Consider the following 26,277-nt stretch of genomic DNA (forward strand, 5'->3'; position numbering starts at 1 on the left):
GTTATCTACTGTTTTGGTCAAGGCAATATTTGCGATGCTACATACGACTAGAAATAAGTGAGGAGATGTTTTTGTAACTGGGTGAACGGACTATTTATCGTCTACAATGCCTGGTTTTAATAGTTGTTTAACAGTATTGGAGAAAGGGTGAGTCGTATTATCAAGTAGCCTAAACATTGTTGGATCGAGTCTCCAGTGGATTTTTCTTGATTTTCTTTCTCATTAGTTTGTAATAAACTAATGAGAAAGATAATCAAAAAGAAAGATAACAAATAAACACATTTATTTTGGGACATCCCCATGTGAGAGTAAAATGAAGTAAGATATTAAAGGGAAAATTTGGCACAAGGCGTCAGGAGCCACCTTAGGCCCCCGACCGTTTTTCAGTGTTTAATTGTGCGTCAGAGCACGATACCAGACAAATTACAACAGAGTGTAGGCATCCTGATGGCCGAGGGTTAGGGCACCATCTCTCTCTACTTTAAGCTATACAAGGTATAAAATGGCTAAAAGTAGGGAAGTGCTCCGCTCTGCGTGGTTGGTAATCCAGCCTTGGGAAGGCCCAGCCTGGACAACATTGGCTGGAAAACCTCGGTGTAGTTTTTATGAATCATTGTCTATTCTGGGTTTCCTTCCTGAACCCTAAAGCTGCTATTGCTGCACCTTATTTCAGCCGAGAATCTGCCGAAGCCTTTTCATATGAGCTAAGACACTACAGATGACCTTCAGGCGGCTAATGAAGGAAAGTGCTGATTGCCGTGTGCTGCTGCGCATTGGAAACACCTTCATGTGCTCCGGTGTGAATTCTAAAGCGAATATCTGATGGAACTTTAGAGATGAATTAGCTTTCTTTTGATTTAATGTTAGCAGCAGGGCAGCAACAACATACTAATTATGACTGACAATCCTGAGAGATTTTAAAAGGCTGTTCGAGTAATCTGGATACGCACGACTTTAACAAGGAGGTGAGTGATGAAGCCCTGTTAGCATTAAAGGGTTTAGTGAAGGATTCACTTTTCACCCTCCCTCAAGTTAAGAAGTAATTTGTGCAATTGGCTTATTTGTCTTTTGAAAAGACAACACATTAACACATCCATAAATGTAATATTTCCTGCATGTGTGTTACTCCTTAACACAAAGTTATCGTGGCAACGTGTGTGTCGTCCAGCATCTACAGATGCTGATTATTAAAGTAAAACCTGCAGAAAATGCACAAATCCACATACATGTAACGTGTAAAGCATCTTGACTTTCACAAAATATCAAATATTTAAAAACTCCATAGTTTATTCTTGCATTTCTCATGCAACTCTACACTGTTCAGGTGTTTCTGAGTATTGGTGCATCTGATGAATGAGATCTACTTTCTGCTACAAAACAAAAATGCGCGTCTCACAAATAGTTCACTATTTATTATTATTTATTGATTATACAAAGAAGACCAATTAGTTTTAAGATGCTTAAGAAACAGGATTTCTTAAAATTCCTCATTTGAGTAGATATTTAGCAGCCAAATCAAATAGTTTAATGGGTATTTAACCTCCGTTTCTTTCTAAAGCTTTTGATACTTGACTTCTTTCTCTACAGAGCTTGTACAAAGGCAATAAAGTATCCATGAATATGAGATATGAGTTTACAGATAATTACAATTCCTCCTCGGCATTGTGTTGATTGGTTTATGGCTTTTTTTCACTCGTTGTCTTTTTCATTCTTCATAGTTTGTTTTGTTTGTACGCCCTCTGGTGTTTCGGGGACAGCGCGCTGAGCTTTAGTTTAGCATGTTTGCATGCTAACATCTGCTAATTAGCACTGAACACAACGTACAGCTGAGGCTGATGGGAACGTCAATGAATAGAATTGAATATATCTTTATTGTCCACAAGCGAGGACATTTGTCTTCGGCTCATTAAACACAAGAAAAAGCAACATAAAAGGCAGAAAGCAGTTAGTTAAACTAACACATAGAGAAGAGCTGTTTCTAAAAGACAAGGAAGGATCCTTGAAGATTCCCAAATTTCAAGGATCCCCAGCATGCATATATCAATAAAATGAAATTCTTCTTTTCACCAAAGAACATCAGGAGGATACAGACCCAAAATAATGACCGTAGGTTCCTTTACAGACAGAAATGTGTTGTGAATGTCTTGTTACGTTCCCATATCCAGTGTCTAAATATAGAAGAAGGCCACACTTAAAAACAGAGATCAGGAATATTATCACTGAATCTGCGTCCAGTAAATGCGCATCAACTGGATATTGAAGACGTTTCAGGCTAGTATTAGTTGTTGTACTCTGGCTTCTGGTTAAAAATCCTGCAAAAAATAAGATTTCACCTTTAAAGGATCATTGTTCGACATGGCAGTTCATCATTCTCTCTTCTCTTAACTGGCTGATTGATAAACTGTCAATCATATCAGAATCACCATTGAGACCTGAGCATTTAAACCAGGAAATAAAGAAGATAAATAAAAAGTACACATCAGTTAACAAATAAAGCTTTAACTGATTCACTGTTGACAGCTGAAAACAATATTCTCTACAGCAAATGTGTGAAAAAACGTAGAGAATGGGAGATTTTTAGCTCTTGTATGGGAAATTCAATGGTTTCGACTCCCAATACATATTTTTTAAATTTCTAAAATAGCAATTCTTTGTTTTGACAGTGGGCTCAGCAGTCTTCAGCTAAATGTAAACATGAGGATAAAAAGGCACATTATATTTCATAATTTTCACTCCATAAAAGTGGTAGATTCTGAAACATGAAGCTGAAGGTCTTGCTTAAAACGAACAATCACCAAATGGATGCTTTTGAATAAATTTGAAAAAATCAATATTTCCAAAAATATAAGACAAGCCCTCCGGTGTCACATTGTTTCAGAGCATCTGAACACCACGTGCTGCGGCAGCAGATGCATCCGGACAGTTTGAAAATTGAGATAGAATTGAAAAAGCCTGCAGCTACTCTGAGAGTACATTTTGAGATTTGGCCATTATTATGCAGCGAGTGCATTTCTCATTAAAGAAACTCTCACAATCTATCTGAGCTGAACCCAACTCTTGTCTTTGCACACACACACACACACACACATATGCATACATTTTTCTGTAACCCCACTGATCCCCCCCCTTTCATTTCTGTGCCGATCAATTATTAGCCAGTTTATCTCAATGACAGGTGGACCGTCCTCTGCGGGGCTGTGTGTGACTTTTTACAAATAGTGCTGATATGTCTTCTTATGTGTGCCAGCTCACCCGGGGGGAATATCACCACTAACCTGCATCCTCCCGGCTTAACTCCTCTTACTGTGCGTCAATAGGCGCATTTAGAGGAACCGCTGAACTTCACAGCACCGCTCTGGGTGTTAAACATGCAGCGCTTCCATGAGTTAGAGGTTTATTTGGTGGTCTTAATGGTTTCCTGGAGTTTGTGATTTCCTGGGAAACAACAAAAAAATGACTCATTTTCTTTTTCCTTCTTTTCATCCGTGTCCAATTCGTCGTAAAATCCGCTGGCGTTGGACGACGGTGGTGTCGAGAATTCCTCGACGCCAGAGAAAAGCCTGACCTCCGATCTTGTAGCTACTGTCAGTCAGAAATGTGTAACGCACATTCAGCACTATTGGCAACTGTAAACGTCCAATTGATTCCCGGGACAAGTGCCTCCCTAGCTTACTGTTTTTACAGGAAACGCATAAATATGCAGAATCTAATAGCACTCTGCTAGCAGGTTTTATGGCAACTTTAAAGCTGCACTAATCAATATGTTTATATTAACAAAGGGTCAAATTACTTTGGGACAAACCCATAAAAAAAAGAATCACCCAATTAATTAATTATCATCACTCTGCAGTTTCCCTCAGAGAGTTTCAGCATTCATTTTCATGCAGGAAAATAAATCTCTCACTCCCCCTGGTTACTGCTATCAAGCTTACGCACCAACGTCAATATGCTGTTTTTACCAATATCAGTGAGAGATACTTTACTACTATTTTACTAAGGAGATAATAGATAAATAAGTCAGAATTATCAGAGAGAAGTAGACAGAAAGGACTACAATATATATATTTGAGAACTACAGTATTGTTAATTAAAATGTGAAGGACAAACATACAGGTACAACAATGTCAATATATTGTTGTTTTTTAAGTTAAGGTTCATTATGACTCCCTATAGCTTTTCATTATCTAATAGAAAACCAAATTATTTAGCTTTTCCATTTGTTTAAAGCGCACCAGGGTATTGCTCCCCCATCTTTGGCTTGATCCATTCACTGGATATCGTAAATTCATAATGATTGATATTCAACCGTCTTTGTTTGCTAACGTGTTTAGCTAGCTAACGTTAATAGCATCTTACCTCGGAGCAAACAAAGTAGTTTTTGTTGATCTTCGATGTTTTTTATTTGCAACCAATGAACAGAAGTGACCATATTTGGAGATATATACGTCTCTGATAGAGACCTGTCAATCACAGTAGCCCTGCCCTAAAGCATCCTCTGCTTTATGGTCAGTTTGACTCTAAATGGACCATCATTTACTAAATGAACATCATGCTGTATTGAAGAAGACTTGAAACTAGAGATTGAGACCATAAACTCATGTTTACAATGTTTACTGAGGTAATACATCAAGAGAGAAGTAGTCATTTTCTCATAGACTTCTATACAACCAGAGGAGTCGCCCCCTGATGGACATTAGAGAGAATGCAGCTTTAACACATGAAGCTTTGACTTCACTCGGCAGAACCGGAGGTTACCGTCTGGTACTGGGAAAGGGCTTAATTTAGGGTCACTTGGCAGGTGTCTTGGGGACTACAGAATGTTTTCCTCCAGGATTCCTTCTCTATTTTGCTGCTCTCATGTTCCCTTCAAAATTGACAAGCCATTAAAGAGAACCCCCCCCCCCCCCCTACAACATGATGCTGCCACCGTCCTTGCAGCGTCATGGTCAGGATGGTGTGTTTGAACTAAATTCATAGAATTCAATGGGAAAGCGTAAGTTCAGTTTCTCCTTTCCACTTTTCCTATAAAGCAGCAGCTGTTATCTCCCGTCTCAGCGATGGAGAAGCAACAGGGCTCCATCGTCGGTCTCTTGGGGCCTCACATAACTCACGACTTCCTCTTCTCTCACAGACTCGGCCTGCTCGAGGCAGATTTACTGCTTTGACATATTCTTTACATTTTTATGGCAGACGTTACGGCACTCTGAGGGATATTTTGTGCCCGAGAAAATTTATTTTTTGTATCCTTCCTCTAATTGATACTTTTCAATTACCTTGATGCAAATGGACCATCATTTACTAAATGAACACCATGCTGTATTGAAGAAGTCTTGAAACTACAGATTGAGACCATAAACTCATGTTTACAATGTTTACTGAGGTAATAAATCAACTTCATAGACTTCTATACAACCAGAGGATTCGCCCCCTGATGGCCTCTCTTCCAGTGGACACATTTATGCAGTCGTATCGTATATACTGTTGAAATTCCACAACCCTACAGTGTGTCTTCCAAAGCTTTTAAACTCTTCATTTTAAGAGTAAATAAATAAAGATGAATTTCACTATCTTTATTATCTTTCATGATGCCACCACAGTGGGAAAATCTTTGAAAGATGCTTTTTTTCGTGAAATATTGTGTAAACACCTGCCACCTGTGGAAACATTTTAGATGATACCATCGTTGTAATCTCCCCTTTTTACTCAACATTTTTAAATCTGTGCTGACTGTGCCCTTATATACTACTCTGTGTGTGTGTTTGTGTGTGTGTGTGTGTGTGTGTGTGTGTGTGTTTTAAGCTACAAACCCACAAATTCACATCAATCACTTCCAGAAAATTACGACCTGCACAGATTCCTGCTGCGCAGAGATAAAAGATCAACGCGACGGAAAGAATTGAGACAACTTGTATGGTTTGTTATTTTACACAGGTGAAAAAATTTGGATTACCCCAAAAACAGTTGTATGAGAACAAATTAGAGAAGCTAAATCAGATAAAAACCAAAGTAATGCAAGGAAAGCACACAAAAAAAATAATACAAGATAATCTGTATCAATAACAGAAGAGTCCAGGAAGAGAAAAGTCACTATAGCAGCCTATAATCCTAATTAAGGATTACGCCTCTTAATTGTGAATGACGTCGGTATTTGACAAATCACGGTGTCAGAAAAAAAAATCTGTAACTCGTTATTTTCCAAATCTCATGAACTTGAAGCTCTCACAGAAAAGTATTAGATGTGTACTGAACTTGTAGGACAGATACCTTCATTGTTTTTGTCTTCATTCGATGCTCTGACCCGGCGGACCGACACGTTTACGGTCTAAAAAACATTTTGACCTTTTGAAACCTGAAGTGGGAACTAAGATGTTTACAGTTCGGTTTGTTTGTCAGCAGACAAACAACTTGATCAAGAACACTTTCAACTTTTGGAGCAGAACAAATCTCTGCTTGTACTTTTCCTTAAATCAAGTTTCATGAATTTATTGCAAATATTTGCATAACCCGCCAACTGATGCAACTGTATTCACATTGTAATTATGCAGGCCATGTGATGATTGGCCCAGAGCTGCATGGTTTGTATGTTAATATTTGTGACTAAAGACGGTGTTGATGTGTCTAAGAAAGTTTCTAAAGGCGTATTTTCAGTCAAAGTCAACTAGTTCCAGAACATACTATGTAAGTGTACATAAAATCCATATAGCTCCTACACATTCCTGATTGAACCCTTTAAAGCTTAGTGCTGAATCAGCATCATACTTAGAGCTTCTAATCAATGCAGAGGTGGGTAGAGGTGGTGGGTTCGGCCTGCCTCACAAATTACAGAGTGAGTTGTGCGAGTTGTTGAAAATAACCTCACAGCGGCTCGGCTTCCTTGACAGGCTTCACTCATGAATCACGCGGCTGACATCGCCGGCGCCTCTCGGGAGAAAAACGTTCCTGGTGGGGATGTCGAGAGTTTGCGTCAGTTGTTTGCTCTCGCAGATCTCGATGAAAGCTTGTTGCTCGTCACCTCCTTTTCTCCTGTGAACACGGCACTAAACGCCTTTTCAAGTCTGAGGAATTTAAATACAGTAGCATCAGAACAGTCGAGCGATTGCGGAGGCTGTCTTTGCATCCTGAGATTTCATCACTTTGATTAAGTTTTGCATGTCATGACATCGCTTTGTGACCAGAAACCCCTTGGATCACGTCAGTCCCGTCCCGTCCCCCCCCCACACACACACACCTTGTTCAGTCCACTGAAATAGAAGAAGAAGAAGCAGAAAGTGGGGCGCCCATGTGTGAGACTCGGGCCACATCAAGTATTTATGCTCTGCAGACCGCAGCCTCATTCAGGCATACGTTCAAAGGGAAAGTAACCAATCATTATACAGCTTGTACTCATTACGCAGTATTGTACATTGATCTTTCTTTCATTTGCACGACGTGTACTAGTTTGTGTATTATCACTGCAAAAGATACTCGGGGAGACTGGAGGTTCGTAGTAATACATCATACTGAGCACGCTCAATATGTCATCTGGGAAAGCGGGTCAATTACCGAGGGGATTATTTTTCTAATCATGGTGAATAGATTTGTGGTGTGAACTGGAATTAGCAGAGCTATCTGTTGGCAGGAATTCAAATGTTAGGTTAAATATGCTTATATGCTTCCTGAACGGATGAGACCGATGTAAAATAATGAAATCTATTCTACAGTTTGTGCTATTTATGAAAACTTTGGATAGATTACAGGCCTCAAAACTAACTTCTAAAAGTGGTTGCCAGGCCGGCATATATATTAGATTACTCCTCCCATCTAACTTTGTTTTAGATAGTGAGGAGACGCATGTGTTTGTGTGCTAGAGAGCATACAAACTGGATAAATGAGACTTTTAGTTTAGCTGTTGTTAAAAGCGACCCCCATTTACTTTAATTCATCAAGACCTTTATCCGTTTTATTTTCTCCGTTCACCTCGGAGGCATAAGAGAAAAACAAAGCTGTGTTCAAGAATTCAAGGTAACACTGGCTGAGTAACGGATATACATAAAGAGACATGTGTACAGCTCTCATAGCAGTACACATACGCAGTACTTTTTGACTTTGTCATACCTTGACTTTTTCTTGCTGTATATCTTCAGATTTTTGAAAGTGCCCCATCTTAAATAGTTTTGTAAGTTACAGCACGCTGCAGAATAATTCATGTTTTGCTTTTGTAATGTTTATGTATGTAGATGGCTCACACAGATACCGGTATTGAAAGGATTCAGCTTTTTACATTACAGATTGTTGCTGACAGATTTTTTTCAAGCACTTTGTCAGTCGAGTTCAGATTTATCTAAATGTTTGTATTAATTGATGAAAAATGTGCCATCTTCAGTAACATAGAAAATTGAGGAAGTGATACATTGAGATGCATCGAGATGAATCAAGATTGGTTGTGAATTTGACTCGTTGACAGGTGAATCATAATCAAGTCATTCACACGTCCAGTAGGCGGGCAGGTAGCACATCCAATACATCTATGCAGGCCGAATGACGTGATTGGATTATAGTGGCCCTGCAACCCTTTTTCTTTCTTTTCTTTTTTATTTGTCAGAGCATTTGATTTATTGATTTCTGTCGGAATTTAAAGACAATTTTAAACAAACCCTCTAGTAACGATGGGGACCCAATTTGGTCCCAGAGGGGGGAGACAGAGTGTACACATGTAGTACAAAGTACTTCTGAGAACGCATAAGTGTTTTTTATGACATATCATATACCCACGTAACGAAGAAATTCTGACAAAACGGACCACATAAGCTATTTTACTCACATATAATATATATATATATATATAGAGTCATACAAAGTACTCCAACTTGTACACAATTTCACCAATTTCTTCGCCAGGACACGGCGATCTATGTACTCCAGGACCGATACCAAGTACTCCAAGCTGAAGCCGATCGTGCTTTCTAAATTCCTCTACTTCTAACCATTCAAAATTTACAGGCGTAAACGCTTCGCACCTTGAGATGACTTTCATGAAGAAAGTTGGCAAAAATCCCAGATAAATCCTTTGTGCCGTCTTCTCCCGTTCTTTGTCTGCCGTTCTCTGAAAGAACTGAGTTTCTGCATACTTGTATGAGGAAGGGGGAATCTTTTCAGTTTGACTAATCATTTCCCGAGCCTCAAAGGTCCGCCTCACCAGATTGGATTTTTAGTGGCTTAAAACTCTGTCAATCACCAAATGAATAATTTCACTGCATCCTACACTCATTTCCGCAGCCTTAGACGTATCACATGTGCAAATCCGCCAATCAGAAGGCTCTGTAAGGTTCAAATGTAGTCTGTAAAACTGGAACTCAGACGAGGGTGACCCATGTTTTACAGGTTTATAGAGGGCCCAGGCTCTCAAAATGATGCCAAACTGCTGTATTAGATATATTGAACTATTGAGCTATTGTTTTAGTGATAAAGCAAGTGAAATATATAGTTATATAGTATATAAAATTAGCATGGGAGAGCTTCATCCAAAATGAGAATTTGGCCTGATCTCGGCCGAACCTTCTGTACAAAAGCCTCTATTTTTCTATTGTGCTTTCACTTTATCAAAGTAAAAACAGTATGTAGAGACTACTGACATTTTGTACTATGATTGTGGAGTTTTTTAGGCTTACTGCTGCATTATTTCAAATACAAATCAACAATAAAAGTGCTTTTTTTCCAGGCGAACCTGAACATTTTTAATTCTTGCTGTGTGTTATCTTCATTCAGCATTAACCAGTAACATATACACTGATTTGTACACATCTTAACAAAGCTCACATTTGTTGTGTTATTATGGCATTTAAATTCTTCAAATAGACCTTGAGAGAAAAGCTCTGAAATTAAATTTTCAAGCAGAGGCCTCAAAATAGGCTTAGGGGTTAAATGGATAACAAACAAGGCTTCTACGATAAATTGTCGACGCTAGCTTTAATGACAGTTTTCAGAGAAAGTTACGTTTTGTGAGGAAACATTAAAAAAATGCTGTCTCTTACTGACTTGATTGTTTCCATTTCATCACAAGAGACGGATTCAACTCAGTGATACAAATAAATATATATATATATTTCTAGAAGCAACATTAAAGACTTTCTAGAGGCAGTCCACCTAGCCCCATGTAACCCCTCGTAGTCTGGAGTAATGTTTTTGGCTCCTGGGGCGATTTCCCTTGAACTTAATGTATAATAAGCCTCCTGGAAAACCCCAAGCTTTTCTCTGTTTTGCAGCTCCCTCTTGGTATCAAGAAACAAACGCAGTAATAGCTTTTTTAGGGAGAACACAGTGAGCGAGGGAGAGCTGAGAAAGCATTTCTGCCTCGCAGGACAGAGAGGCCCGATGAGCATCCATCATCCATGTTAACATGTTGTACTACGAAACAGCACAATCTATTCAATTACAGCTAAATCTATTCACAAAATATATACACCCCCCCACACTGCTTTATTAACGAGATAACTTGTCTCTTGACATTCAAGTGATTCTTGCAAGTGCAGCAATTTCAATGTAGACTGTAGGCTGAGGAGTGATGTTCTACACTGACTTAAAAAAGAATCTTCAGAGGCTCCGCCACTGACTTCCACCGAGCAGCGGCAATGTCATTTTTCACACTCTTCTTCTCATAAACTGTTGTCGACAACTAATGGCTGTCCAAAAAACACGATTTCACCGTATGAATCACCAATCATGTCATGATCAACCTTAAAAAATGGGTAAATAGGCTCCCTCCTCCTCCTGTCAGGTTGTGAGTTACTCTGCTCTTTCTCTAATCCTTAAGGAGGTGGGATGGAGTGTTTGGTGATGTTTTGAATTATATACCTTGTTAAATCCTCTGTGTTGTGTTCCAGTCCTCAGAAGGTCACATTCAGCTAAACTCGCCGCCGCACAAAAAAAACATGAATTCACCTTGTTGCACTCCTCCATCAAACATTAGGCTGAATGTAACCACCTTTTCTCCCACTGGCCTTAATCGCCACTCATGTGCTGTGTGGGAGGAGGACAAGGTGAATACTCAAATACATGAAAAGAGGATGTTTAAATGTTTTAACTCAATGGTCCGCCTCGGGCTTAGACGAGCTCTAAGAAAGTAAAAAAGGTTTGTTTTTGTGTGGTGACCAAGGCTGTCCTCAAGTGAAACTAATTGTTACATTGATTAACAGTCATGCTATTTCTTCATTGATTAAACTCCTGTTATCTCCAGTAATAACGGTCCTCTGCAGATTGATGCAGTCATGCAAACAGATTTCTTCAACTCTAGGGCTTATAAAAGACAAAAGTATATTTGTGAATATTACTGTTGAGATTTTTCAGCCCAGAACCAAAAATGAAAAACAAGTGATGGAGCCAGTTGAAAAGCCGTCCTCAAAGTCAGTCGTATTCATCCTCTGGGGATCATGAAAACCCTCTAGTTGACCCACATGGAACAAAGTGGTCAACCAACCAACATTACCATCTCTAGAGCCCCGGGGCAAGCATGGCCTTAAATGTAGAAGCAGCCATAAAATACATCAACCACGATAGCATAAAAAGACATAATGTGCCGTGAACCCATTATAAAGGTGTGTTCACACCCAACAGGGTGCAAACCTTTCGCGTGGCGTGATTACAGGTAAAGTTCCAATCGTTCCTTACATGTTAAGTTACCCTTTAAAGCAGTGATTATCAACTGGTGGGTCGTGACCCAAAAGTTTGCCTGAAAAAAAATTCACACTCCTTAACAATATTTGCCGTTAATGCCTTGTAATGCTAATATCAGCAGAGGATAAACTGAAAACTATACCTCTGTTAAATGACACTATTGAAGGATGACATCAAATAACAGAGCACAGCTCGACGTATTGCTGGACTCGCTGGAGGAAAGGGAGGCACGGGAGAACCAGAACCAGGACTGAGAGGAGCAGACTGTCAGACCCTGCTGCAGTAAAATGAGAGTGTAACCCCCCTGCAGCTGTCGCTTTAGAGACGGTGCAGAATAGACAGAAATTAGGGGAATTATCAAATCTTTTCCGGACGGCTGCCAAAGCCAAATGGTGAGGTGGATTATGAGGCCTGGCGCACCCCGAGCACAAGTACCAGGACCTGGCGGATAAAACAGGGTTTTCACTGGAACAGATCAAAAACCTTTCCAAAAGATTCCAGCAGCTGAGTGGAAATGAAGAGACAATAAGTAGAGATAATTTGGAGAGCATACCAGCCCTCGCCAACAACCCAATCAGAGAGCAAATTATTGGAGCTTTCTTTGATAAAAGGAACCAGCATCAGGTAGCGGTGGGCTCCTGCGAGGAGATTGGCTTCGAGCAGTTCCTCATGGTCATGTCCCACTTCCGCCCTCCAACCTTGAAGACGACGGTGGAGGAGAAGGAAGCTATGAGGAAAGAGACGCTTCGCTTCCTATTCAACATGCATGACACAGACAATGATGGCACCATCACTCTGGTGGAGTACAGGAAGGTGGTGGAAGAACTTTTGTCAAAAGGTGAAGCCATCGGGCAGGAAGCTGCCGAGGCGATAGCGGATGCTGCCATGTTGGAAGTGGCGAGCATAAATGTTCCCCACATGGCCCCAGACGAGTTCTATGAAGGAATCACGTTTGAGCATTTTGAAGAGATTTTGAAAGGACTTGAAATGGAGACGAGGATGCACATTCGCTTTTTAGACGTAGACACCACAACGATGGGTTGTGGGAAATCCACCTCTTGAAATGCTCATGTTGCTCGAGTCTTTCCAGTCCTTAAATGGGATGAAGCCAAACACTTGATGTGCACGAATATATTTTTGGATTGCGGGAAATAATTCCAGACCAAGTATCATACTATGAATACATTTTTATACGAATGAAAAGGAAGGTAGAAGTATTTTGGAGTCAGAGGACATTATCTCCTATAGTTCACTTTTAAGCCTGAAGAATTCAGTTTTTTAATCATTGTGATCCTACAAGTATCACATATTTCAAAACGATTTGTTTTCCATCTCTATGTAACTCCTTTATGTACCCAGCATGCAATGTGAAGGATGCGTTCTCGTTCAGTCTAAAGGTTCACGTGTTAGATGAAGTCAGACATGCTGTTCAGACACACACCGTTCGTCTGCAGCTCCAGAACAGCTACAGGTTCAGTTGATCTATTCCGCTGAGATGCTGTGGAACCAACCGCTGCTGGGAAAATCCACTGCTTTTCTTTGAGTTAATCTAACCCTTTCCCTGAGATTAATGATTACAGACTTTGTACCGAGTTGTATTAATGAACAAAAAAAATGATAAAAGAAAGAGTTCAGTTTTCAAATGTCCTACCGCCCCCCCTGTGCACAATGTCCAGTGAAATGGACTCCAGGTGAACTGCGATGTCCGATCGAGATGGAGATTCCCTCAGGTGAAGGTAGATGGTACGATGAATGGAGAGAGTGGTGACAGGCAGGACGGTGGATGGACGACACCTCCGGTTCCAGCGAAGAAACGATACAAAAAAAAAACAGCCAGGATATCAAACGTTCTAAGAATCTCCAGGCGAAACTACAGCTCTTCAGTGACTCGTCGTCTAACATTCAATATAAAGTTGTTAACTTTATTCTCTCAGAATCTATCTAATCTTTTTTTCCCTCCACAACAACTTCTACTATACTAAAGCACAGACGGAAAAAACAAAGATCCTCTAATAGAAAAACGGATTATCACTTCTATCGATCTCTGTGTATGGAGAAACATAGATCGTTTATTAAGGATAAGATTGACTCTCCTAGCATTCTTCTGTGTACAAAAAACGGCTATCTGACCACCTGTCGAACTCACTTAAAGGGACAGTAACATAGCTCCAAACATAATAATTAAGATCCAGATTAAATTATTATTCTGGTTACAAGAGGTTTTCTGAAGAGACTCTGGTCAAACACTACCACTTTAGTCCACAGGGGGCGACACATTCAACACAAAATAAGATCTTATTGTAACTTTAAAAGTGTCCATAAGTTCATAGTTATGAGTCTAGCTTGCTTGACATTTTGCACAATTGATACTCACACAAAGCCTGAATATATACATTTCCCGTTAGAATAATTATAGCACAGTTCAGTCTTGGTAGAAGGACCATATGTCTAAATGCTTCATGGTTTTACACTGTGGAGTCACAGTATGTTAAAGGTTGGACTGTCGAGTCTGAGTGACAGGTTTCTTTTATAGATACTTTTTCTGCACCACGGTCTCTGCTTATGAGACTGTGAGTCTCTATCTGTAATGTAATGGAGAACAAAGACCCAACAGTGTTCATAAAACTCTTGACAAGCGCTTTGTGTTGGTTCTGTGGTTCCTGTGGAGAGCCTGGTGTCATGGAGACGGCTGCTTCATCCTCATCCACTCTCTCTAGTTTAACTACACATCAGCTCCTGAGTTTTGTCCTTTACCCAACCATCTCCTGACATTTGGGACACCATCATGCCTCACCTTTCCACTTTCACTCATTTCACTCATTTTTCACTCATGTCACCTGATGTTGTCGCCCACATTACCCTGTTTTTTCTGCCTTTTACTGACTGAAATCCTGCCAAAAATATCGTTTCCTTCGCCTCAGACTTGAGGGATGACGGATTACATGAAACGGTGCAATTAGGATACAATAAATAAACTGTATTGAGTTATTGTTACAGAAAAAGAGGAATTAATCATCTCACAGATACATTTAGTAAATGCGGGGCTTAACAAAACTCTAGCGTGCATGCTTTACGGTAAGATTTGGGTAATTTGGAAGTCAAATTGGGGGGGGGGGGCGACTAGCTCACTGGGCCAAGAGGGTTGCTTTGCTCCCGTGCAGTACTCTCTGTTTCCACTGTAGGTAGTAATACACAACCACACTCCGAAACAGTGGAACGGACCCTTTAGGAGGCCACTAACGTGACGTATGGTGCTACATTATATTTAATGCCAGGGGGACTTATTGACATAAGAAATATAGATGACCACACTCATCCTTTAAGTCACTTGGCACATTACAGAAGCACCAGGAGCATGCATTATTATTCTGATAAAGGTTTTGTGACCCGTAGAGATTCCTGCCCTGTTTATTGAGCCTGTTTTGCAAGTTTAATAAGAGCTAATATTTTGAAACTATCTGCAATGAAATGCCAAAACCCCTTAATCGACTAAAGTAGTGTGTCTTAAAGATGGAAGGGACTACAGTGATCAATGTATTGACCGGGCTCCATGGCCATCAATACTACCCCCCCGCCCTCAGCTCCCCTCTGCCCATAGGTGACCATTGATCACGGCCAGATGAAGGGTGAGATGGACGGATTAGGGAGAGTTCACAGATTGGTGCATTGAGAGAGAGAGCGAGAGAGAAAGAGAGAGACGTTAGCGGTGCTGCTAACGTTACTAGCTCTCCTCCTGTTGGTTTAAACACTGATTTGTTCTTTATAATGTAACATTATCAGAGATCAGAGACTAGAAACACATGTTCTACTGAATATTGGAGGATAACGATCGTCAATAAAACTTTATTTCACACTGTGATGGTTAACGTTAAACCGTGAGGGGGATCCATGCACCTCTATTATCTACAAACAAGTCATTAGTTTGTCTCTTCTTTGCTAACGGTCATTACGGTTGTTATAAATGCTCGGTAACAGTGCTGACTGGAGAAAATGCATTACTTTGACAGTGCTTGCGATTTAAGGATAAGGATGTTTATTGTCATCGTAAAAACACAACGAAATGAAGTTGGTGACTCATCAGTCAGTACAGCAGCAAAATGAAATGTGTTTGAAGATCTAAAGGTAGTGTGATATTTCTTTGATGAACCATTTGATTAATTCATTAAATCTGTTGAGTCTGTTGTAGTTCTTACTTTGCTGAGGCATCTTGACCCATTTAAACCCGCATTAAGAAGCATTTAAACCACATATAGTTGCATATGAGTGTGTTTTTTCTCTTAAACCTCTCAGCTACAGTAAAAAGTGAGCTGCTTTGCCATCATTTTTGAGTTTAGATTCTAAAGAGTCCTGAGAGACCACTGATGAGATCGACTGGTCTCTTTCTACTGTCAGCAACTCTACATAAGTATCGACCACAGGGGAGCACGTCAATGAGGCTTTGAGTCACATTTTAAACATCCGTATGATGACTGAGGGCTTTCCTGGTGTTTGGTAGTTCAAAAGTATCGTCCGATACCAAGAACAGTTCCGATGCCAGGGTGTTAAAAACATAAACATAAATGTAGTCTTAAAGCTGCATTCTCTCTAGTGTCCATCAGGGGGCGACTCCTCTGGTTGTATAGAAGTCTATGAGAAAATGACTTTACTTCTCTCTTGATTTATTCCCTCAGTAAACATTGTAAACATGAGTTTATGGTCTCAATCTCTAGTGTCAAGTCTTCTTCAATACAGCATGATGTTCATTTAGTAAATGATGGTCCATTTGGAGTCAGGCAAGTTGACCCATTTAAACCCGCATTAAGAAGCATTTAAACCACATATGGTTGCATTTGAGTGTGTTTTTCCCCTTAAACCTGTCTCAGCTACAGTAAAAAGTGAGCTGCTTTGCCATCATTTTTGAGTTTAGATTACTAAAGAGTCCTGAGAGACCACTGAGAAACCAATATGGCGACGGCCAAAATGACGAACCTGAGGCTTCGAAACCACAGTCCACCAACCAATGGGTGACGTCACGACTTTATCCACCTCTTATATACTGAGCAGCCCACCAGCTGCTAACGGCTAACGTTAACTAGCTCTCCTCCCGTCGATTTGAACACGCATTTGATGTTCACAATGTAGCATCATCAGGGAAAACAAGAGTGCAAGAGCGCTTTCAGAACCCTCTTGATTTTTGTTCCAGGTCCCCACAGGGTTTAATGTTAACAGAGATTTAATGAATCAATAGAAAGTCAAGAGGACATCTTTTTGTTCACGTTTTCGTCGGCATTGAGAAACATTTCCAATAGAATTGAGGTGCGTTATTATTTCTTTTTTTACAATAATTCAGGAACATGGCTTTGATTGAATTCATCTGATGAGACATGAATTTCATGAAGTCAGATTACAGACTTGAGACTTGAGAGTTGTTGGGAAGCACAGAACTTTTTACTGTACTTCATCTCAGAGGTAAATATTGTACTTTTTATCGGTTAAAAATCTATAAACTATTTTCTTTACAAAACACATGAGTAGGTCTCTCTAAGCTATCGGATGTTAATATATAATATAGAGAGAGTTCTGATTAATCATTGCTGTGAGGAGCAGTCTAAAAAAAACGTCATACTGTAATACAGAAATGAATAAATCAGTTATTTTTGAGCATTTTGAGGTGAAATTTGCTGTTGAGCTCATACGATGATGACGTTTTCTAACCGGTAGATTCAGTATGATTCCTGTCCAAGAAGCAGATTATCGAAATGAACTCCTCTTCTCATGAGATAAATCTTTTCTAAGCCGACATGTAAAGATTAAATAGGATGACTTTGCAGAAACGGGCGGTTAGTATGAGAGCACTGATCTGATTATTATATTTTAATAGTGTTATTTCAGATCTTGTTTTTTCACCAGTGCTGTATAATAGTATCATCCCCTCTTCCCCAATAAACTCATGAGACCAGTGTCTGTGCCACGTCTCGGTGAGCGCTGTCTAAGCTCAGAGACATTCATCAGGGCCCGCGGAAATAATGTCTGACTAACAATAACTGTGTTTTTATTGATTTTTCTGTCGCTGTGAGTTGCTGCTTATGAGAAACAGCAACCAACGACACAGAAAACAGAGCCGTGCGTTCACACGAGCAGGCGTTGGTGATAAAATATGGCTGAGCTCAGGTAAAAAAACAATGCTGACTGAACGCTTGATACTTCTGAATTATCTCTCATTTAATCCTCAGGAATATCAGATGGAAGCTTCTACCTCAATGTGCTGAACTGGATGAATTTGAGGAAGTGAATTCTCTGCAGTTTTGTGGTCCTCCGGTGTATTTAACTAGAAGGTGATGATTAAGACGTTGTTGGGGAAACTTAACTTCAGAAATGTACCTGCCCCTATACAGAGTGTTTTATTTATTAACGTTTTTCAAATAACAGCAAAGACCAAAATTAACTGTCAGGTTTATTAATCTAGATTTAAATGAATTAATCTGGAGTTTTGTCCACATCCTCTAACTACAGTGAACTCATGTGTCCTGGATAATTTAAATGATCGCTTGCATTTCAACTCGGTTGTCTTCACTCGCCGTCGTTTTGACACAAAGTGCTCTCTGAAATATGTATCGTAGAATCTGCTCTTTTTTTTCAATAATAACTATTTGAACAGAGATACAAATTCTATAATTCAGACATCAAATGTTTTATTTACATTTGAAAACATTTTTGGCCAAAAAAGAAGAAGAATGAAGTGATTCAAACTTCATCTAGTCGATGTCTCACAGTTTTACTTGACAGGAGGGAATACTGTTGAACTTGGATGTTGAATTAGTTTCCAGTCATGTGTTGGCTGCTTTTATTGTGAAACTCTTGACGCTGACACAGGAAGCTGTTCCCGTTGAAATCTAAACTTCCAGTTTCTTTAACCAACGACTGCTGATTTCTTCTCCTCTTGTTCAACTGTTGCTCAGAGGATCTTTGTCTCTTTCAGTTCTCAGTGTGGTTGAACCATCGAGCAGCGTTTCGTTCTCCATGTACTAAACTGAAGAACATCTAAAACGTGGTTTTGTCACATTAACATATATCTGTTCTCTGTGTTATACTCAGGCATCCTGAGGTCCAGCCCCATCATTGGCATCCTCTGGGGTTCTTCTTCTTGTGATAGAGTTCAGATTACCATTCATCACACTCACCGCTGCTCAAGGTAAGATACCCCTCAGCTTCTTCTGACTGAAAGGTTCTTTTAGTTTGGTAAACAGTGCAGATGTTTACGAAGCTCTGCACGGTTAATCTCACATTTGACCTTTTTAACAGAATGATTTCAGCTTTGTGGATCGTACCAACTTTTAACTACCGTCCCATACAGTATCTAAACCGACTTTCTTCTCAATCCCACAATCCTTATTCAATTTACAACTGTGCTCCTGTATTGACTCACTAAACATAGTACAGCCAAAGCAGTCTGGTCCCAACATGTGTTTGCATGCACATTTTGAACTATTGCACGAGAAAAATACTGTATGGAAACGGCAAATGTCGATCACAAGGAAAGTGTAAAACTTGTCCAAAAATCTCCATTCTTCTCTCGTGGATGGTCAGGTGGCCGAGGTGAATTGTTTTGTTTCCTCTTCTCCTTCCTGTTTACTGGTTGTCTACAGCCATGCGTAGTAACCCTAACCCTTCACTGTAGCAGAGACTAAATGCTCCAAATCAGCTCATCTTCCACCTGCAGTCGGAGCTCCGGAGGGAGGAGGAGAGCTCAGCGTCTCCTCCTCCTCCTCCTCCTCCTCCTCCTCCTCCTCCAGTATAGGGAGGGAAGGGAGGCACAGGAGAACCAGAACCAGGACTGTGAGGAGCAGACTGTCAGACCCTGCTGCAGTAAAATTTCTAAAGAGACTCTGGTGCTCAGAGACACTACCACTTTAGACCACAGGGACGACAGAATCAACACGATATGAAAGCTCCTTGTCGTAAATTTCATGGTGCCCAATACGAGATTGGGAGCATTTATATTTACAATAGTTGTCTGCTGCTTTAATAATTTAGAGTGTTGTATATCATAAAGTCTGAGGGATTCTCAACCTCCACCAGTGACGCTGACTTTCATTGGCAGCCATATTACTCTTGCTGGGTATACATATTGTCAGTCAGGATTCATATTCAACCAGAATGAACACAGTGGTCTTCTTCCAGAAGCAACCATTGTGCAGTCAACCTTCATGTGTGTCCTCGACTGTGGAGATATTCTGTCTCGTCACACTGCTTCATCCCCGTTTGTGTTTCTCATCATCGTTCTCAGTGTCACACGTTTGTATGGACCTCCTGACATCATCTCATGTTATTCATTTACAAAGCTCTGCTGTTGAAGCATCCAAACTACCTCAGTACACAAGTAATCACATAACCACAGATGTCCTTAAATAACAGAACTGGTTTCAGGTACGATGCACCTTTTAAATGGAATAAACCTGTAAACTCCTGCATTGCCCTTGCATGGAGATTTTGACACTTTATCGGATGGTCTTTGTTTTTAATTCCTTGTTTTTTGTGTCAAAGAGAATCTCAATGAGACTATCTGATTAAATATAGATCAAATAAAAACATCTAATAAAGCTGCATTTTGTGTCTCCAGGTGACAGTTTTAGTTCCCGACCTACATACCCATCCTCGTAACGCAAATTTAATCTTGATATTAATCTGTGGACGTGCTTCTTGGTCTGAGCTTTAGGTAAACAAAATGTATTTCTCTCATTCTTAAAACATTTGTTTTTATTATTTTAAAGCATTGTCCCTTGAAGTCTGGACTTTATGCCGGCAAAAGTGAAATAAGTAAATAATAAATGAACAGTATTACATTGTGAGTGAAGCCTAAATGTAATCATTCTCATCGTCCACGTCAAACCTGACTCATCGTCACTATGGATTCAGTGCTGATTCACTGCTTCACCTTAAATCTACCCGTCTGCACACAGCAGACACCTGTAAGAAAAAACAACCAAACATCCAGCTTGTCGGACTCGTCGGTGTCTCCTCATGGCCTCTCGCTCACATTACCGCTAATGAGAACACTCCATAATGTCACTCCTTCACGGGGCAGTGTGGGTGGGAGAGTTTGGCTCGGTACCACCTCTGTCACTCAGAGGTTTATTCATCATCGCCATGGTTTTCTTTTTTTCTCCCGGAGGCTGTCGATGTTGTGCGCCTCTGAAATGGTCCAGATGTCACTGTCATGTTGCCCACAGCTGCTCCAGGAAACATTCACTGTGCAAACATTTCAGAAGAAGTAGAAGCCTTTAGTGGAAATGTTCGTCCCGTCCTGGTAATCTTTTTTGTCAGAAATTCCCATCTGCATTGCCTTAAAATGTCCCCTTGCACCAGAGCTGTAAACGCAGTGAGACATGATATCAATAGAAATATCTAGGAAGCTAAAAAAAAAATTGCCATTTGAGGGGGTAAAAAAACATCTTTAGTAAAGAGTGATATTTCCCCGCCGCCGCCTTCACTGTTGTATCAAACCTTTATGTAAATCAGCGAGTGATTTCTGTGGATACCAGATTGGTTGTCAGACACACAACCCCACATTGAGTTGTTGCTTGCAGAGACACGCGTTTGCTGATTGGCATTCTCAGCGGTGCGTTCGTGGCCCTGCTATTTTGTTTTGCATAAAGTAACCAGAGAGTTCAACTTTTTGCGGCGCTCTTTTTTCTCCTGCGGTGCGTTCAGACGCCAAAATGACAGTGGGCCTCCCCGAGCAGAAGTGTCATCGCTTTGTGAATCGGATCGTTCACATTTTAGGAAATCTCCATATTTACACCGTAGTTGCATTGCTTTGCTGTTGCTTTTTGTGTCAGGACATTGCCCACCGGCAGGGACATCACCTGCTGATGTTTCTTTTTAAGTTGCAGCGTGTAATCATTTTATTTCATTATTTTATTACATTGATTTGAATAATAAACGGTCCGCTCTGTGCCACCCTTGTGAATTACAGTAATTACATGTTTTCCTTTCATACTGGTTTCGCACACACTGCCTAACTACCCATGAATTGGGAAATTCAGTTTCCAACATGCTAACCCTTGTTGTTAAGAAACAAATTGCCAAGAGAGTTGAGGACATTCACTTTTATTCAAGTTTTAATGAAAGTTTAGGGTTGTTAAAGACAAATGAAGGAGATGTCACCAAATGAAGGCGAAAGAAAAAAAGTATTTTATTGAAAAGACAGACTTTGTTCTTAGTTCCTGTGCCGATGCTTAAAGAGGAAGCTTTTCCCCAAAACAACCACTTTTATGTGGCGTGTGAGCAGTTCAGGTCTCTGATTTCATTGGATACTGGTTGTGTGATGAAATGAGATGTAATTAAGTTAGATATTGAGAAATGTCTAACTTAATTTATTTACGATGCTTCATTAATGAATAATATAACAGATGAATATTTACACCTTTTTTTCTTATTTCTTATTTCCAGGTGATCGTACACCAAAGAAAACATACTAATTCATCTTATCAAAGGCTACACACTGTTCCTTTAAGTTATGTGACACAACTACGGTATAATAACTCAACATATACAACGTTACACCGTCTATCCGATGGGTTTACATTCAGATAAACAGATGCTCTGATGGATCGACTATGTTGTTATTTCATTATGTTCATTCTGTACACGTGACATCTGTTGCTCTCCTGAGCTTTCTTCCTTTTTTTATATTTGAGTGTTTCCATTTCCGATGCGAGGGTCCAAGGACAGAGACTGTCGTATGTTGTTGTTTTTGATTTGTGATATTGGGCTTTACGAAATATAATATAATAAAAAATTGAAGGGTGCCTCGGTGCACATCGCCGAGGGTCACGGACCGAACGTCGACATTTAAGATAAGATAAGATAAGATAAGATAATCCGTTATTAGTTCCGCAGCGGGGACATTTACAGGATTACAGCAGCGTACAGTGTAGTGCAAACAAGAGACAGTAAAATACAGAAACAAGATTGAAACAATCAACAATAAGTAATAAAACAGTAAAGAATATTTGATGAGTCGGGAGTGAAAACAGGTTTGAGGAAATGACAACTCATGAAATGTGATCACAACTTTGATCACAAGCCCCGAAAACTCTGAAACCACTGGTTTAATCATACATATTGCATCAGTTTATCACGTGTTCTTTATAACGATTAGAAGTCTCTGTTACCAATATCGGCCAGATAAATGAAGCAGATTAGAAGCAGAAAGTAAATGGAAGCACAAGTACCTCAGAACTCTGTTGAAGTACAGGACTTGAGTTAAAGATGTGCTCAGGTGCAGTTATTGATTGAAGTGTTTTACAGCACCAACACACGGTTCACTTGGTGAGGTCGTTTTCCTTCCAGATAGAAATCTATGTTCCTCGTATCGCTTTTTCTGCAACCTAAAGGTGAAATCTTGTTCTTCTCTCAAGCTCTCAAGGAGGGAGGGAGGAGGACGATGGGGGCCGGTGGGGTCTCCCCCCGAGCCCTGCTGTGGCTCAACCTGCTGGGCTTCGTCTCCGCGGCGTCGGCCCTCAACCCGGATGACCCCAACGTGTGCAGCCACTGGGAGAGGTCAGTTTACCAGTTTACAGTCTCCTCTCCAGTATTCAAAGTGAAATAACGGCGCTCAGAACTCTGCGGTGAACTAATGGAGCTCCCCCCCAAGCCACAAATCAAGAATCCAGAGGGTTAGCCAATAATCAAAAGCAAGAAGGGGAAAAGGTTTACTCCTGGGGACGCTGTGAGGGCCGTAAATCCACAGCGACTGTAATGTGACTGCTTGAGTGGTCTCAGCACTCAGTAAAAGCACAATGTCATCTGTGCTGTGATCAATAATCTCTCAGTGTGATCAGAGGGAACTGTGGAAATGGATATTACCTCTGATGACTGTTACAGTTTTTAACTTCTTGGAACAAAAAAAACAAAATCGGAGCAGAACAATTATAGGAAATCATAAAAAGGGTTTATGTCCCGTCAGGATTCTTTAAAATCCTGAAGGTTTGTGGCTTTTAGGAAAATAAAATAAAGCTTTTAAAGAAGCTCTGAAAGAATCGATGACCTTTAAACATTTTTCAGAATTAAAGCTTTGCTCCACAAGGACGCGTTCATCCTCAGATCAATAATTCACATCCTGATGATCTGTTTTAAAAGGAGACGTTATTGACTTCTGTGATGTTTGACTTTTAGAAATATTGTGTCCTCCACTACATTTTCAGTGATTTAGATTTGATGTGCTGCAGGCTATTTATTAATGACTAATCTTTCTTCACGATTAGGACGGATGTGTTCTCTGTTAATCTGTGGTTGTGTTTTCTATCCATGCAGCTATGCGGTGACTGTGCAGGAGTCTTACGCTCATCCATTTGACCAGGTCTACTACACCCGCTGCACCGACATCCTCAACTGGTTCAAGTGCACCAGACACAGGTGTGTGTTTCACCTTCCTTAAACTATTAACACAATAATTAGTCCATAAAATGTCATAGAATTAAGGAAAAATGACCAAGTTGACGCATTCAAGAGCTGAAATGAATCAGAACATTTTAAATATATTCAATTTGATGTGATACAGACAGAGAAATGTGGCAGATTCTCGCGCTCAGAGGCGAATTCACGGAAGTATTGCACAGCTTTTTGCATCAGCTGGCCCTCCACAAATAAACCAAAATAATCCGTGTTATTCTCAAAGCACCTGCAGATGTGAAAATCCACCGCAAACCGCATCTCAGTGCTGCTGTGCTGTTTGCACTCTTTTAAATGAGGTAATGTGCCGGATTGTTTACCTTTCTATGCAAAACACTCACAAAGATCAGCGCTGACGGACAGTTACAGTGAAATTATCTGCGTCTTTAGAGAGTTGGTGGTGACTAAAACACATTTACACTGACAGACGGGGACATTAGATCACAAACTACGTTTAAATTCCTTCTGAAGTTTTCTTCTCAACATTTCATTTGTCGTTTTTTATCTCCATTGTTCTGTCTCTACAAAGAAAACATTTATACTTTTGCCACATGGACATGTGTGTGTCATGTGTGTGTCGTGTGTGCGTGTGTCGTGTGTGTGTCGTGTGTGTGTGTTATGTAATGTCTTCTGTGAATCGGACCTTAAGGACGAGGAGGATTTCGGTTGCTAGAGATCCACAATCTGTTCTTTGTGAATTTAGCCGTCAGCATTTGGCATCTTTGATAAATTACTTAAATTGAAAAATAAATGTTCTAATTGTTGATTCATTTTCTGTTAATTGACTAATCAACGAGCTCCAGATTACAGTTTGATGAGCTTTAGACTTCTCACAATAATATAAGATCTAAACTCCACAAAGACTAAATGTATTTATATCATTAGAGCAGAGCTTTGACGTTCCTCCTCCAAGCAATACTCTTAATGTAAATATAATAAACACAGCACAGCATTATGAAAGCAGTAAGTCTCTTTTCATTTAATCCTCTAAACTGTCTCCACTGCATTTGGAGGATATCCTGTGTGCTGCTCCCCTTAAACCATTTAAAGACCATTCCATTCATTACTCGAGGCCGCTATCGCGCTCACTACTGTGAGTTATTAGAAAAGTTCAGAGGTCATCAGTGACATCTTACCAACTCTGAACTGGGACAGACTGGTTTTTGGTGCTTTAAACTTTACTGCATAACATTTATTCAGCTGATGCTTTTATCCAAAGCGACTCCCAAGTTGATTCAACCACGTGGGTACAACCCAAAAAACTGTGAAAGTCTCAGAGACATTTCAAGTCTCTTCGCGTCTCAAACGCAGTCTGTCAAACTTCTGTTGCTGGAGCTCAGCGGCCGTCAGTCACCAGAGTCTACTACCCAACGCCGGCAGTTCAGCTCCGTCTGATGCGGTCGTTTTGATGAGCGACCGTCGGCGTACCGGCTTTAATGACCACATTAAGCTTTATAGCCACCAGTTTAGCTCCTCCGGCCTAGAGCTGAGTCATTGATCTTAAGACGAAATGTCAGACAACAGCCAGCGCCCTTGAATGACTGGGAGAAACTCCCTCAAAATATGTAAAGTTGCGATGTGTAACATCTGGCCAACCTGCTCCGAACAAATAGGGGGCAGCGTTTCACCTCAACTACCGAGGTCCATACAATCTACATTTACAGTCATCAGTTATAAAAGAGAAGAGAAACTACTAACAGCAACCAAACTGCTGAAACTCTGAGAGCCGGAGAAACTGACACTCCTATCTTATAATCTTCACGTGTGGCGTCGGCTTAAAGTTAGCGTTCACAATTTGTTTTTGGACTGAAGTATATTTTAGTTTTGTCCTGCACGCCATCAGGAGACTATTTTGCCGGCAGGAGAGCGGGCGGCAGCTCCGGGAGACATTCATTTAGCGGTTAGCGGTAGTAACTCAAATTCAGCCAGGGAAAAACCCCAATGCCCGGAGTCACAGTGGGCTGGTGGAGCTAGGTCTAACCTGTGAAGGTTTGCTGATCAGACCCCCAGTGACGGGGTTTGCACTGGCTGAATTTGAGTTGCTACAGACGCTGACTGGAGGTCCAAAGTGGTCTCCTGCCGCCGTGGAGGACCAAACAAACATACAAGTCGTTTTTCTGGTTTCCTCCTCTTTGTATTTAATCCGATAAACAAACTATCTGCACCTTCAACGTGACAGAGCTCGGCTTCTTC

At 40.4% G+C, this 26,277-nt stretch overlaps 2 protein-coding genes across 2 annotated transcripts in view; both read left to right on the plus strand.

Moving 5' to 3' along the window:
• Nucleotides 1-10,720: 10,720 nt before the first annotated feature.
• On the plus strand, nucleotides 10,721-13,250 carry LOC306696701 (calcineurin B homologous protein 3-like; the record flags this gene model as incomplete). The annotated part of the gene is made up of 2 exons (XM_079160376.1): nucleotides 10,721-10,724; nucleotides 12,059-13,250. 2 exons carry the CDS (start codon nucleotides 10,721-10,723, stop codon nucleotides 12,709-12,711), a joined length of 657 nt encoding a protein of 218 aa, XP_079016502.1. The 3' UTR covers nucleotides 12,712-13,250.
• A 9,899-nt stretch (nucleotides 13,251-23,149) lies between these two features.
• Nucleotides 23,150-26,277, plus strand: part of LOC306694212 (uncharacterized protein) — a gene marked incomplete at its 3' end in the record, with an annotated part of 81,188 nt that continues 78,060 nt past the window's right edge. The window contains exons 1-2 of the mRNA XM_079156958.1: nucleotides 23,150-23,193; nucleotides 23,947-24,048. The remainder of the gene's footprint in view (nucleotides 23,194-23,946; nucleotides 24,049-26,277) is intronic.

This window comes from Pholis gunnellus (assembly GCF_910591455.1).
Source record: "Pholis gunnellus genome assembly, chromosome: 1".
In the NCBI taxonomy this organism is placed as follows: domain Eukaryota; kingdom Metazoa; phylum Chordata; class Actinopteri; order Perciformes; family Pholidae; genus Pholis; species Pholis gunnellus.